General features: G+C 45.0%; 1 protein-coding gene and 1 long non-coding RNA gene across 5 annotated transcripts; one reads left to right on the top strand and one right to left on the bottom strand.

Moving 5' to 3' along the window:
* The first annotated feature begins 36 nt into the window (after window positions 1–36).
* Window positions 37–10979, top strand: LOC308464158. Its single transcript, XR_013979901.1, has 3 exons — window positions 37–129; window positions 1398–1522; window positions 9851–10979. It is a non-coding gene; the product is annotated as an uncharacterized lncRNA (long non-coding RNA).
* On the bottom strand, window positions 1630–13850 carry STYXL1 (serine/threonine/tyrosine interacting like 1). 4 transcript variants are annotated; one of them, XM_080983190.1, is made up of 10 exons: window positions 13383–13850; window positions 12004–12300; window positions 10988–11049; window positions 9208–9352; window positions 8987–9043; window positions 7398–7543; window positions 5804–5949; window positions 4196–4293; window positions 2562–2671; window positions 1630–1915 (listed from the first exon to the last, which is right to left on the bottom strand). In XM_080983190.1, exons 2-10 carry the CDS (start codon window positions 12104–12106, stop codon window positions 1784–1786), a joined length of 999 nt encoding a protein of 332 aa, XP_080839316.1. In that variant the 5' UTR covers window positions 12107–12300; window positions 13383–13850; the 3' UTR covers window positions 1630–1783. The 4 variants fall into 4 exon arrangements, with proteins under 4 accessions (XP_080839316.1, XP_080839317.1, XP_080839319.1 ...); XM_080983191.1 differs by having other exon boundaries at window positions 13473–13850; XM_080983193.1 differs by lacking the exon at window positions 13383–13850 and adding an exon at window positions 12922–13180.
* Window positions 13851–14739: the final 889 nt, after the last annotated feature.

The following is a 14739-nucleotide window of genomic DNA, read 5'->3' as shown; positions in this document are numbered from 1 at the left end:
GCAGCTCCGGCCAATCCGCGGCGGAGCCCCACATCTCGCCCTGCGTAGGCGCAGCCAATCGACGTCGCCTCTAGGCAGTAGGGGGCGGGACGTATCGAGGGGCAACCGTCGTCGCGAGGGCACGGAGAGGTATGGGGCTGTGGGCGGGGCGAGGGAGTGGGCGGGGCTTATGGGATTCTGGCGCTTCCTTTTGTCCTAGAAGCATGATCAAGGAGAGACTTGGCATGCATCATATTGTATTAATTCAGGCATACATGATGCAGATGTATGCATATTTATAGGAAAATAAAGTTGCTGTACAGCCTTCCCCTGGGAAGCGTATGGAAGCATGAATAGCCATTTCAGGGCTTCTGTTGGAAGATTCCGGAAAGATGAAAGAAAGTCCTTCTTAACACAGTTGCATTCTTAAATTGTGGAAATCCTTCCCGCAGGAGGCAGCGAAGGCCATCAACTTGGATTCTTGGGGAAGGATGATGGGAGTCTCAGCTCAAAACACCTGGAAGTTGCTAGGTTGGAAAATGTTTGGTACATAGAATAACCTGTCTCCCATTTCTCCACCCACCCACCCACAAAATGAGTTGCCCGATAGTTGTAGCTCAGCAATATCTGGAGGGCCAAAGGCTCTCCATTCCTGCTCTAGCATGAGTATACAGTGGTTGGTACCTTGGTTCCCAAACAGAATGTGTTCTGGAAGTCCGTTCGACTTCCCAAACGTTTGGAAACCAAGGCATGGCTTCCGATTGGTGCAGGCGCGCCAGAAACAATAGCAGAAGCCACACTGGACATTTGGCTTCCGAAAAATGTTCAAAAACCGGAACACACAGTCCTGGGTTTCGATCGTTCTGGAGCCGAAACATAGGAGTACCAAGGCGTTCAGGAACTAGGGCACGACTGTATAACTTCCATCATATGCTGACACACCTAATTATTATCCTGGCCCTTGACAACTGAGCTCTCTCTCTCTGGATACAAGCTTTTCTTCTGAATATAAATTGTTTTAACTGACTTTCAGCCAGAACTCAGTTCTGGCACCTCTCAGGTGGGCTGACTGACATCCAATGCCCTTTTCAAATGTGTTGGATTATTTGGTGTGATATTGCCATTAAGCATAGGGTCGTGCTTTCCCTTGTACCATGGCTGGAGACAGGAAATCTTCAGTGATGGTGGCAGTATCCTGGCTGTGGGATGCTCTCTGTAGAGATACTCTACTATCGTCTACTTTACTTGCCTTGCTGGCCTAATTCTTCCCAGGTTTCCACAGGGCAGTGATTTCTTATCATTCCTGTCTGTGTTTTTACGACCTTTTAATTTTCTGCAGTTTTTAATATCCCATTATTGTTGTTTTCCATGCTAATACTTGCATTTTTCTCTTTTATTGTTTGGTGCCTTTTGAAAAGCTTTTGCTGAGAGGCGGGACAGAAATTGTTCAAGTTCATAAACAAATAAAGACAGGCCAGAAAGCTCCCTGGTGCAAGTTCTTGATGATCTTGATAGACAAGTTCCAGATACACAGAGGCGGAAGGTATTTATTTCTGAATAAAGGACACAAAAGGTCCTAACGCCATTTAGCTCTGTACACAGGAGTAAAGAGAACCTGTGAGATATGTCATAAACCTGGCAGGATAGAGATAATGAAAAATAATTATTATTATTTATTTATTTTAAAAACCCAACTTCCAAAAATATAGAGTTCTATCTCAATCACCACCACTCGAAAGCCATCGAAATGCCACTGCAGGAAGCCAGCAGTGATTCAGGGACTTTCTCTGTCACTCGCTCTTGGTCAGTAATTCGGTTCGGAGATATCGGTGATGTCGCTCAGGTAGATGCGTGTCTCCCATTCTGACAGCTGTCGCACAAACCCCCGATTGGGCCGCATGTTGATTTTGCACTTCTGAACGTAGCTCCAAGACTTCTACAAAAAAAGCAAGCAAACAGCAGAAGTAGCAGGGGGAGTGGGGAGGAATCTGTCTTCTAACAACAGGGAGAGGAGGGATCTGGACACTCCACCCCACCCCCGAGCATCTTGGCCAGGTAACTAATCTCCAGCTCAAGAGTCTGGTGATGGAAAAGACATCCTTACCAAAGAACTTGGTCTTTCATCCTAGCCTTATCTGGTGACATTCTTTGTGCAAAGCAGGCACTACTGTTGTGATTATTTATACAGTGGTACCTCGGGTTAAGTACTTAATTCGTTCTGGAGGTCCGTTCTTAACCTGAAACTGTTCTTAACCTGAAGCACCACTTTAGCTAATGGGGCCTCCCACTGACGCTGTGCCGCTGCACACAATTTCTGTTCTCATCCTGAAGCAAAGTTCTTAACCCAAGGTACTATTTCTGGGTTAGCGGAGTCTGTAACCTGAAGCGTATGTAACCTGAGGTACCACTGTATCTGCTTTTGCTAAGTACATGGAGCTTTACAAACAACGAGGGCAACGTCATTTTCTGTTGTGCTTCTGGATTTGGGCAGCCACAAATGAGCACCTCAAGGAGGGTTAAAAGGCAGGATATATGGATTGTTAGGAAGCAACCCTGCCTGCCCCCCTCCTGCCTCCACTTACCTTTAAGTAAAGCCTGCAGGAATGCATGAGGTAGGCCATGACGGCTGTACTGCACCTGCTTATGCCCATGGTGGAGAAAACCAGGACTCTTTCCTTGTGGATGTGACTGTCTAGAGAAGAGGAACAAAAATCAATGCCCGCGTGGTAACTGAACATTCTAAGCAAAAGACTCTTTTCAGCTTTCACTGTGGACGTCGAGTTGGTGAAAGTGACCAGGAGAGGCTGTAGGATTTGGGTAGGGCTTGCTGGCTAAATGTGGTCAGCCCTACCATTAGGCAGAATGAAGCATCCACCTTAGTCAGCAGATTCTGGGAGACAGCAGCCCCTAAGATGGCCCACTGCTCACATTACAGTTGTGGTGGATGACATTGCCTCATCATCAGGGTGGAAGGAATTTTCAGTGCCAGTCTGCTGTCAAGTCAGCTTCAAAGGGGCAAGCGCACCATTGGCTTGTTAAATGACTGTGGTCCCCTGCACTTCCTCAAGTGCACCTGCCTGGCTGCAGTGCGTCCTTGAACTGTGATAATCCCTTGTGCTTGTGCTGATGAAAAAGTGTGTGTCTGCTTGTATGTAGAAAAATCTCAGGCTTTTGCGTAGCTGGAATTTGGTCTCAGGCTGTTGGGAAATGTAGCACACACTGCATCTGGTCGGCACCAGACTGGCAGTGGCTGATGTATAACTCTCTGAGCCTCATAAACCCTCACTGACTTTGACACTGGACTTCATGGTGAGCTGCGGAGATTAAAAAAGAAAATTCTAGGTTGATGGGTATATTTTTGGACTGGGGAGAGGAGTATTGGCGTGTTGAATTTTTATGTTTATCTGTTGGTGGGTGGGGGTATTGTTCGGTTTATTGTTGGTGTGCTGTACTGCTAATTTTTTTGTTACTGTTATAGGGGGAAGGAGCTGGTGGGGTTGTTTTTTTGTTTGTTTCCCCAATATGGAATATTAATTCCCCCCCACCACTGACTCTTCTATGGTATAAGGCATATATATTTAATATAAGTCTCTTGGAGATCATTTGGGTGACAAGCAACTAATAAATTTAATAAATATTATTAATATTTCCACAACCAGGAAGTCAAGTGTATAAGATTTTTCTACAGGGCTTGGGAAGTTCTGGCCTGCAGGACAGATTTAGCTTGGCATGGGTATTAATTTGGCCAGGAAGGCTGTCCCCCCCCTCCCCCCAAAAAATCCCCACACCCACCTGCCCTGCAGCCTGCTATCACATGTGCATGAGACATGGGGCAGGGGAGCTAGAGACACAGCTGGATCAGCTGCATGACCAAGCTCCCCATGGGGAACTCAGGCACAGGTGATTCTACAGAAAGCATAGTGCTGGAAAAGCTCCTTTGGCTTGTGCTTTCCGAGTGCCCAAGTATGAGCTGGGTTCTGGGTACTTGGGAAGCGCTACACAAGGGATTTTGACAAAGTGGGTGTCATAATCCAGCTATCAATTGGGAATCTGATAGGTGAGTTGTCCCAACCCTCCTGTTAAAGTTGGCCTGCAAGGGTATGATAGTGATGAAATGGCTCCCCACCCCTGTCCTACCAGAGGTTGGTGCCCCTCCTTGGCGTTTCCTCATGTTTAGGGCATGGGGTAAGAGGAGAAGCCACCTTGGTCTACTCACCAATGAAGTGGCAAATCTTGGGAAAGTAAGAAAAGATCTCTGCATCTGGAGAATCCGGAATGGGGATATGAAGCAGTCTGTCAGTGTCTTCAAGGAAACTGGGGAACAGCAAAGAGAAGACCTGCTGGGGCACTTGCAAAAAAACTCTACCAGCCCAGCAAAAAATGGCAAATGATGCAGGTATAGTCACCAACCTATTTGCCCAATGGCCAGAAATGATGAGAGCTGGAAGTCCAGCACCATCTGGAATGTCACAGATTCCAGTGTTTGGTTCAAGTCCCCAGCCCACCTTGAAGCCCAAAGGGTGGCATTGAGCCAGTCATTCCCTTTCACTATACCCTACCACGTGGGGTGGAGCAAACTCTGTTAAGGTTAGCTCCCTGGGGGAAGGGGAAGGGATAAAAAGGCAACAAATCAAAGGGGGAAACAAGGGCCCACAATCTCAACACCAAAGACAGTGTTGATAATGACAAGCCCCAAGAGGTTCATGGCTGAATGGGGCTTTGAACTGGGATCCCTTTGATCCCAGCCCAACACTCTAACCCAGCGACTCCCAAAACGGGTGGTACCCCAAGGTACAGTGAGATTCTGGGAGGGGGCACTAAGAGGCAGTGTCTCCACCTGCTCAATTCAGCCCAGACACTGAGGTCCTCCTCCAAGGGCCTTCTGGCGGTTCCCTCTTTGCGCAAAGAGAGGTTACAGGGAACCAGGCAAAGGGCCTTCTGGGTAGTCGTGCCCACCCTGTGGAAAGCCCTCCCAGCCGATGTCAAACAGATAAACAACTATTTGACTTTCAGAAGACATCTGAAGGCAACCCTGCATAGGGAAGTTTTTAATGTTTGATGTTATACTGTGGTTTTATAGTTTGTTGGAAGCTGCCCAGAGTGGCTGGGGCAACCTAATCAGATGGGCAGCATAGATATAAATCATCATCATCATCATCAGGGGGCGGCAGGAGGGCACTGGAGGTACGAATGACTATCAGGCATTGAAAAGCTGGCACCACTGGATCAAGTTTGCCCTTTTTCAGCAGTACATGCTATTGGATTCTCAGTTACAAAACAGTGCTTTTTTTCTGCGGGGACGCAGGGGTATGTATACCCCTAAACATTTTGTGAATCTAAGTTTGGCCTCATTGAGGGGTAGTATTTCAATACGAGTAGGAAGATGAGAGCACCCCTAAACATTTTTTAGAAAAAAGCACTGCCAAAAGTATAACATTAAGGTACATACCTAATAGGTTCACTGATTAATTAGTCCTCTCCATAGGCAAGTTCATCCATTTTGTTGAATTAAGCAAAAATTAATTGGATTTTGAATAAATATGTAATTAATTATTACTGTTTTGAATGGTATTGTCTTATTATATTCCTTCGTGGGTTGTGCAAACCGCTGCAATGCTTTTTTAAGGGTAGTGAGCAATGGGGATGAGTTTTGGAGACCAAGGGGGTGGAGACCCAAAAAAGTTTGGGAACCACTGCCTTAACCTTTAAACACAACTCTGGCCTAAAGATTATTTATGAGCTGGTAACTTTTGTGGCCTTCCTTGCAAGCCTGGAAAAGAACGGACAGCCAACTACTGCTTAGCCGGTTGTCACTGGAACTTACAATGTGCCAGCTTCTTCGCAGACATTGAGATGGGCTTTGATTTTCAGATCCTTCTGTATTTGGCTGTCACAGGCCTGGGCGTAATTTCCCATGTACAAGCGAGCAGGCAGGATCTCCACTGGGTAGGGCTTAAAGGCCTCTAGCTCCTTTAGGGGAAGGAAAGATCATAATCATCATCATCAGCATCTTCATATTTATATTTATGACTTGCCCATCACCAGCGGGACCATGGCATGTTCAGATTTAAAAACAGTTAAAACGTATTATATCCACAATAAAAGGGTTGATCCTGAAAGTATTCTTAGAGTGGTTTAACAAGCTTCCCTCTGAGAATTTTAGCTCTGTGAGGGGAACAGGGGCCTCTGAACAACACCCTCAACATACTACAGCTCCCAGGATTCTTTGGGGGAAGCCAAATGTTGTGAATAAGGCCTAGGTGAGTTGTGGAGAGTGGCCTAGAACACGCAGAAATAACGAGTGGACCAGGGGAGGATGGGTCTCCTGAGCTTCTCTGGAGGCAAAGAAGTTCAAGGACTGCCAGCCTGGTTTCCTCTTCAGGCACCTGGCTAAGGGATCAGCATAGTCGGAAGCAGTGTCCGGGTGGAAATTGCCAGGAAAATCTAGGAAAATCTAGACGTTTGGCAACCCATGTCGGCAAGAGCTCAGCAACATTGGTGTCTGGATTTTCACTTTTCGAAATATGGCAACCCTCAATCAGCAAGAAGTGACTATAAGGCAGATATGATGTCTGAAGAGGCAACAGAGTTTAGTGAGCAGGAAAAGGCTGGGGAAGAGAGCACTGCAGAATCGGAGGCAGGAGAGGAGGGGGAGCCAGGAGACAGAGATGAAGCAGGCTGCTGAAGAATCCAGAGAGTCGCCCCCTCTCCTCCTGCAACAAGCTCCTCTCTCCCCTGGTCTCTCATAACACGAAAGGAATGAAGAGGGTGAAGCAAAGAGAGACATGATGAAGGAGCCTCAGGTTGCTTGGGATAGACCTGGCGGAGCAGTGGAAAGCACGGGTCCTTTAGTCCTTGCAACTGCCTCATTAGGGCAAGACCTACTGGGATGAGTTGCTAGGATCACTAGACCTGTGGTGTTTGGGTTTCTTTGAATAAAGAGTTAACTTCACTGACACTGGTGTTTCACAGGCTCCTGACAGCTACTCTGTCTGGCACTTGGAACTCTCCGCAGGCCATCCTCATTGGTGGTGCTTCACACCTGGGTGTTTTGGCCCAGCTGGAAGGAATCCCTGAGCTCTCATAACGCCTCGAATGACTGGGGGATAGAGGGGGAGTGAGCGTATGTAGAAACCAGCCTTCTGCACAAAGGTAAACCATACATTCACTGGTCTGCCCACTCTTGCCTCTGGACCTGCCCACCGCCACGTGGCCCCGGGAAGGTTGCGCTTTAAGGAATGCGGCCCCCCACCCTGGTCTGAAGGTCCAACCAAAAGGGGTGTGCGCACCCAAGGTACGCCAACACCCCATACCCTGCCAAAAATATGCACACTGAGAGCAGCAGCCCAACCCGAGGAGGAGATGGCAACAACCTCATTAAGAAGTTGAAAGCCTGCTCTCTGAAGTATCCCTCTCACCTGAGGCATCCAGAATATCTTCTGGGTCCGCAGGTAATGGTAAGTCGCTGTGAACAATTCGTACCCGCCCCGCAGGACCAGGACTGGGTAACTGGTGAACCGCTGCATAATCCTGGCACAGCGAGCTGCGGATCCCACTGGGGCATCTAGATAAATTGTGAGAGGCATGTGTTTAAAAAGAAAAGCACTCCAGAGGCACCTGCATCTGGCCTTGTCACCGCAAAACCATTGGATTTCCTATCAATTGCATTTCTCCCATTACTTTTTTAGCCCACCGTTCAAAACAATCGGATGACAATCTCTGTTACCTTTTCCTCCCACCGTTCAAGACCACCTGCCTCTGAAGGAATGCCTCTTCCCATATACTCCCTCCCCTGGAGTGTTGTAGTGTGTCTGGTGATATCACAAAGAGACATAGGAAGCTGTGTCAACCTAGCTGAGTACTGTCTGCACCATGGTTTCCCAAACTTGGGTCTCCAGCTGTTGCACTACAACTCCCATCATCCCTAGCTAGCAGGACCAACTGTCAGTCATGATGGGAACCGTATAGTGGTACCTCGGTTCTCAAACTTAATCCGTTCCGGAAGTCTGTTCCAAAACCAAGGCGCTCTTTCCCATAGAAAGTAATGAAAAATGGATTAATCCATTTCAGACTTTTAAAAATAACCCCAAAAACAGCAATTTAACATGAATTTTACTATCTAACGAGACCACTGATCCATAAAATGAAAGCAATAATCAATGTCCTATACTATAAAATAATTAAGACAGTATTATAGATGATTTTTTAAAAAAAATTCTTACATGCACTGATGAAAGTCATTGTTTGGATGGGGGGCATTTATCCATTTCCAGTCACACAATCAATCAATCAATCAATCAATCAATCCATCAGTTGCTGAACTAGGTTCCACACAGTGACAAAAGCGGATTAACCAAAAAAGCCTCAAAAGCAAAAACGCAAAATAAACAGCAAAAACAAAAGCGCCAAACTTAATCCATTCCAGAAGTCTGTTTGACACAGCTTCTGATTGGTGCAGGATCCCCGGAAACAATAGCCGACAGCTGCATCGGATGTTCGGCTTCCAAAAAACGTTTGAAAACCAGAACACTTACTTCCAGGTTTTCAGTGTTTGGGAACCAAGGCAATTGAGTACCAAGGTGTTTGAGAACCAGGGTACCACTGTAGTCCAAAAGCAGCTGAAGACCCAAGTTTGGGAAACCCTGGTCTACCATGAACAGCAGTGGCTTGCCAGGAGTTCAGGCAGGAGTCTTTCCCCAGCCCCACCCTGGATATGCCTGGAACTGAACCTGGGACCTTCTGGATCCAAATCAGGGGCTCTGCCAACTAACCAGCCGCCCATCCATGCTGACATCCACAGGGGGCTTTTTGATCAAAACCTGCAGAGCCACTTTATTTTGCCCTCAGCTCTCAATAATGTGTTTTGTTCACACCAAGTGCAGTGAGGAGGACACTTCAAAACCAGACCCTTTGGCTCGGCATAGTGTCTGCCTGTTTTGCTCGTAGCTCCCTGGCTTGTCTTATCAACCTCTAGACTGCCACCATCGTGATTACAGATAGAACTTACTCTCCTCAGAAGATGGCTTGGTTCTTAATTTGTTGATGTCCTCTCCCATGTCATATGCTGGGTGGAGGAGAAAAAAAATGAGAAAATTTGTAACAGATTATTAAGAGCTTTTACTTCAAGATGTGTCCCAGGCCTTTTTAAGCTTTGCTCTTGTGTGAGCTAGGATTATGAGATCAAAACAGCAAGGCTGCGCAACCTACAGCAGAAAGAGGAAGACTTACGGGTTAGTTCTTTATCCACTTCATACAAATCATAATCTATGTCGTAAGCAGCATCCACCGAGGTAGATTTGCCATCGTATACCACACAGTATCGAACACACTCCAGATTGACGGATGGAGGAACTATGAATTTGCCCAATGCATTCTTTAGAAAGAAAGAAGGGTGGGGCTGGATTAATGACTTTGTGAAAAGGAATATACTTCTTACTGTATTGCATGAAAGATACTTGCATTCTGAAAGACGTGTGTGCTTGGAGCCCTGTTACCTCTTAGGCCCAGGTCAAATCTTGTGCCTTGCGCATCAACGGAACTGTAGGCACAGAGACCCTTTCAATTACCTTTCTGTTGTTTTGTTACCATTAGCATTCTTTGTTCAATTTATGTCGCCTGCTCCAAAAGTCTCTCAGCGACCAACTTTAGATAAATAATTAAAGAAAACAGCCAGCAAGTTTAACGCTAAAACAAATATCTGTCCCCCGCCCCAAACAAATAATGCATTACGCCCAACTGTCTCAAAAGCCTGGTAAAAGAGGTATGTGAGGGGAGGGAACCTCAGAATTGGGGGCCAAATGTGGTCTCTAGACCTTTCTAATTGGCCCTTGGGATTCTCCACAGGCTAAAACTCCTCCTCTCTTTTCCCCAGGCCATGCTCCACACCGGCCCTACTTTGTACTCTCCCTGAGTGTTTTTGCCTGGCTGGAATCTGACAATGCTTCTTGCTTGCTTGGTTGGAGAATGGAGGGGCATCACACAAGAGAGTCAAACTGATTGCATAAAGGTAAAATTTACATCTCCACCCACTTTCCTCTCTGGTTCCGTTTCCTGCTAGCATGTGGCCTCTGGGAGTTTGCTCAGAAAGCAAAGTGGCTATTGGCCTGAAAATGTTATTTCTCTTAACTCTGAGGCATGTCTTAACTTGGCACTGAACAGATATTGATGTCAGCACCAGGCAAGCCTCATGGTACAGTGAAACAGCACAATTGGATGCATATTTACTCATAATTAAGTCCCACTGTGCTGATGATTATAGCTTTAGTTGGATTTTTAATCTGCTACTTGTATTGTGAAATAACCAGCCTCATATAACCAACATGCTTAAGTCTAATTAATGCATGAAGGGAATAATACCATGCAGCAAGATGTTCTGCCAGACTTAGAAATGTCCATTCTCTTCACCTTGTGAGAAATTAGGTAGTCAAGCCTTTGTTCGCCTCTAGTCCACCTGGGAAGCTCAGTGTGTGAAGAGGTTTGAGCTGGTTGCTCCAGCTCAAGCGCATGGCTCTCATCAGTCATTCTTGAGTTTGTGTACCAATAATCTAGGAACTTTGACAACTTTGTAACTAACCTAAGTTTTACTGCCTGTGCAACTTCTCTGAAGCACATGAACATAAACCATTTGTGGTCTTTTCTTATGCTGGGGGAAGAGGGAACCTTTGGAAAAAAATATTTTCAGGGGACATTTTGGAACTCACTTGAAAGAGCGTATTTTAAAGGTTTTACAGCCTGCATTTCCGTACTTTACTACATATTTTGTGATGTTAAATCTCTGCAGGGGTTCTCTCACCAAAAAGAAATTTGGATCTCAGAATCCAATCATCTATTGCACCAACATATATAACATGGTTTTTATTTTATTTTAATGGTTTAATTGCTCCTGCCAACCTTTGCCTCACAGTGAAAGGGCTCCAGCAGGGGAGAATCTAATGCTTCACATTGGGTCTGTCCAACAACAGGAGGTGGCTGCAAACAAACAACCAAGACACCCCAAAATGTCACTCACCTTTCTGACACGTATCGCTGTCATCAAGTGGCTTTCATTGTACTCCCTCCTCGTACGAGCATCTGAAAGCAATGCAACAGAAAAGAAAGACACGAGGAAAGCAAATGACTGAACTGAAAACAATGAGAAATTTGATTCTGCCTTTGCTATTTTTTTCAAACGCTTCTGCATTCTCTTCATTTCTACTCTACAGGAACTGTTTATCTTTAAAACAATGTGATTTACTTCTGTGAAAGGGTAAGAATTCCCCCTTGCCCTGTGTTTCTGCCTGAGTCACTGCTGTGGCCTTAGCTGGGGCAAGTAATCCTGTTGCAAGTCTGCAATTAGAAGGGACACCTGATGCACAGGCAGCAGAATGACAAGCCTTTACAAGGCTGGTGGTTTTTATGGCTATGTAGCATCTCCACATTCTGTGGCAGGTCAATCTGCTTGGTCACTGCAGACTAGATGGAACTTGCATCTCATTCAGTGAAGCCCTCGTTATATTCTTACACCCAATGCCAGCAGAGGCCTGATGGAAGTAGGAGCAGAGTCACAAAAGTGAAAATCAAGGAGGCATGCACCGCTCAGTGAGGATGCATTCCTGGGCCTCAGGACAGCCTTCAATTTTTTAAGCAATTTCATTTCTCACCATTTGGAAACAGGAGGAAGTCAAGAAACCCTTGACATGCTTCTGTAGGGTGGAGAAAAATACTCATTTTGCAGCTGAGGAAACAGGTGCAGGTCAATTGGCTTGTTATTAATGATATCTTGCTATAAGGATTAAGTGTATGTACAATGTCATTTGCAAGCTACCGGGTGGTTAATGATGATGCGACAGGAAGTCCAACTGATGCCAATGGGAGAGGTAAACTCTGAACAACCACAAGCAACACGCAGCTAATAATGTGCTAACAAGTATTTATACAAAATACATAGACAGAAAATATATCAGTCACAAATAATAGAAGTCACATAAATGTTCAATGAACAGAAATAGAAGACATAGTCAGTCAGTATGAAAGAACATAACTTACCCATTAAACAGAGATAGTTTGGTTCTGCTAGTCTAGAGATTTTTGTGGACTGGTTCAACATATTATACAGTTCTGTTGGTTCACACAATGCCACTCCAGCCATGATGCTAGACAAGAATGATTCAACACTGAGGACACAACTGTATTCTCAAAAAACTGAACTCCTGTAAGTAGGCTACTTCACATTCAGGTAGTTCATCCACAAACAGAAAAAGACCTCTTCATATCTCAGCTTGCAGTCTGGAAATCCAGGTAGTTTGTTCTGTGCAGGAATCTGGGTGTCTGGATACTGTTCGACTGAAAAAGCAAAGGGAAAATGTGGATTGTTAACCAGGGCTTCCATCTAGTTATAGAAATCACACCACCTTTAATGAATTAAAAACATAAGAAGAGCCTGCTGGATCATGACAATGGCTCATCTAGTCCAGCATCTTATTCTCCATTGTCACTGAAGACAGAGGGATGTCAACAACAATATAAAATGAATACCAGTAATACAGATGCATATAGAGATATGCAATTCCTAGTTAAACTCTGGCACTCGTTTCCACAGGAAGCAGTGATGGCCCCCAACTTGGATGGCTTTAAAAAAGGACTGAACCAATTCATGGAGTAGACTATCAATGGCTGCTAGCCACAATGCCTAAGTTCTGCCTCCACAGTCAGAGGTGGTAACGCTTTTGAATACCAGTTGTTGGAAACTGCAGGAGAGGGTGATGCTTTGTGCTGCCCCTGCAGTTTGCAAAAAAAGAGAGAGAGAGAGAGAGACTCTCTCTGTCTCTGGAGGTTCATGGTTGTATCTAGTTAAGAATATACTCACTGAAATCAATCGAGTCAGTGTAGTGTAGCAGTTAGAGTGTCAGATGAATCTCACTGGGTGACTTTGGGCCAGTCACTGCCTCACACAGCCTAACCTACCTCACATCATTGTTGTGAAGATAAAATGGGGAGAAGAAACTATGTATGCCAACTTGAGCAGCTTGGAGAAAAAAAGCTGCGATACAAATGCAATAAAAAAATAATAATCATGCCCATTGCAGGAGTGATGCAAGGGTGCAATGGGATGAAGCCTGCAAATCACCCTTTAAGGAAAGATGGGTTATCACTGCAACAGCAAGATTTTAACTGTATGCTTCTGAAAAATAAGGCGAGAGCAGACCACAACAGGCAGATTGTGACCATTTAGTCGCTTTGCGTAAGAAATATATACTCTTGCATCACAAACTGGTGCAATTATTTAAAAAACGAAACAAGGAAATGTTCCTCAAATATCAATCAATCCAATTCATGAAAACAAATAATATTACTAATAATTATTATTTATGACTGAATTATTATCATCACCACAGCATGATGATGAATGATGGAAGCCCACCAACCTGAGTGGCCTCAGGTTCCCGTTGCTATGCCACCTGTGGCTCCCGTTGCCATGGTGCGTTTGTCAACTGTTGCCATAGTAACCATGGTACCTTGTATTCCACAATGCCGGCGGCTGCGACGTCATAGTCACGGAGGCCACGCCCACCTTTGGAGCGACTGCCCTGCTGGACAGATAGTGCGTCTCACAGCGGGCGCCATAGGAGCCCATCGACGGGCGAGCGGGACACCAGGAAATATCTCTTCGTTATCGGCTCGGCTCACCGCCCCACGCCCTTCCCTCACTCTCGTTAGGCCCGTCGTCTCGCTCTTGCTGTTGCTGTGGAGCGAGGCTTCACGGTACCCAAGGCCTGACGCCATTGCCCGTCTTCTCACGCTCGCTGATTATCGCGATAGTTTGGCGCAACGTCTGCCCATAGGACACGGGGTCCTGGACGCAACAAACTCTCGCGAGAGTTGCAAAAAAACCCCTATATCCCACCCCCGCACCCCGTAGCTTGCTCTGTTCTATTCGTAGGACATCAAAAGTACATTTTTTCGGTTTAAAATGTCAAAAGGATTGTTTTTTGTTTTTAAAAAAATTAGCTTCCTTTCCATTCATCCCTTTCACCATAGCTCTACTCTCAGGATAGTTTAAAGGCCAAGGAAAAATAAATAAACAGACACTCTCAAGAACTGATATGTATTCTGTAGATTGGCTTTATGCCCCTTCGCTGTGTCTGCAGAGGAAAAAATAATAGGAGGTCTCAGTCTTCAATTGTACTTTATTAGGGTTATTTTCCCCTCTTTCTGCTACTGTGCAACTTCACGGAATAATTTAAATAATTTTTAGTGTTTACAGATTATTATTAACATGAAGTTTTCTTTGTGTAAATGACACCCAGGGTTTAAATCACCATTCACGTTTAAAAAGGCGGCCAATCGCTCTTTTAAATGGATAAATGAAAATTTGAAAGTTACAGGTCTTTGAAATAAAGCCTTTGTGTATCCAGTGCTCGCCAGACTCAGACTTAAACCAATCCAAATTAAGGGACATGATTTTACAGCGCATTCCCAATCAATGTATATGCAGAAATGAGTCCCATTGAATTCAGTGGGACGTTACTTCCATGAAAATGGGATTAGAATTGCATCCACATTTAAATCCATTAATTTAAATGAATTTACTCTGAGTTTGCAACTCACTGTAGGTAGGTGTGTGTGGATGTGTGTAAGATTCTTCCACCAACGCCAAAATGTATTTTTGATTACTATATTAACACATATATAAAATGTGTAAAAATATTTTTTTAAAAAAAATATATAAATATGAATCAAATTCCCAGACAGGTACATAGCTTGCGAGGCAGTGTACAAAAA

The sequence above is a fragment of the Podarcis pityusensis genome (assembly GCF_964106645.2).
Source record: "Podarcis pityusensis genome assembly, chromosome: 15".
Classification (NCBI taxonomy): domain Eukaryota; kingdom Metazoa; phylum Chordata; class Lepidosauria; order Squamata; family Lacertidae; genus Podarcis; species Podarcis pityusensis.
This window is presented reverse-complemented; position numbering and strand designations above follow the sequence as displayed.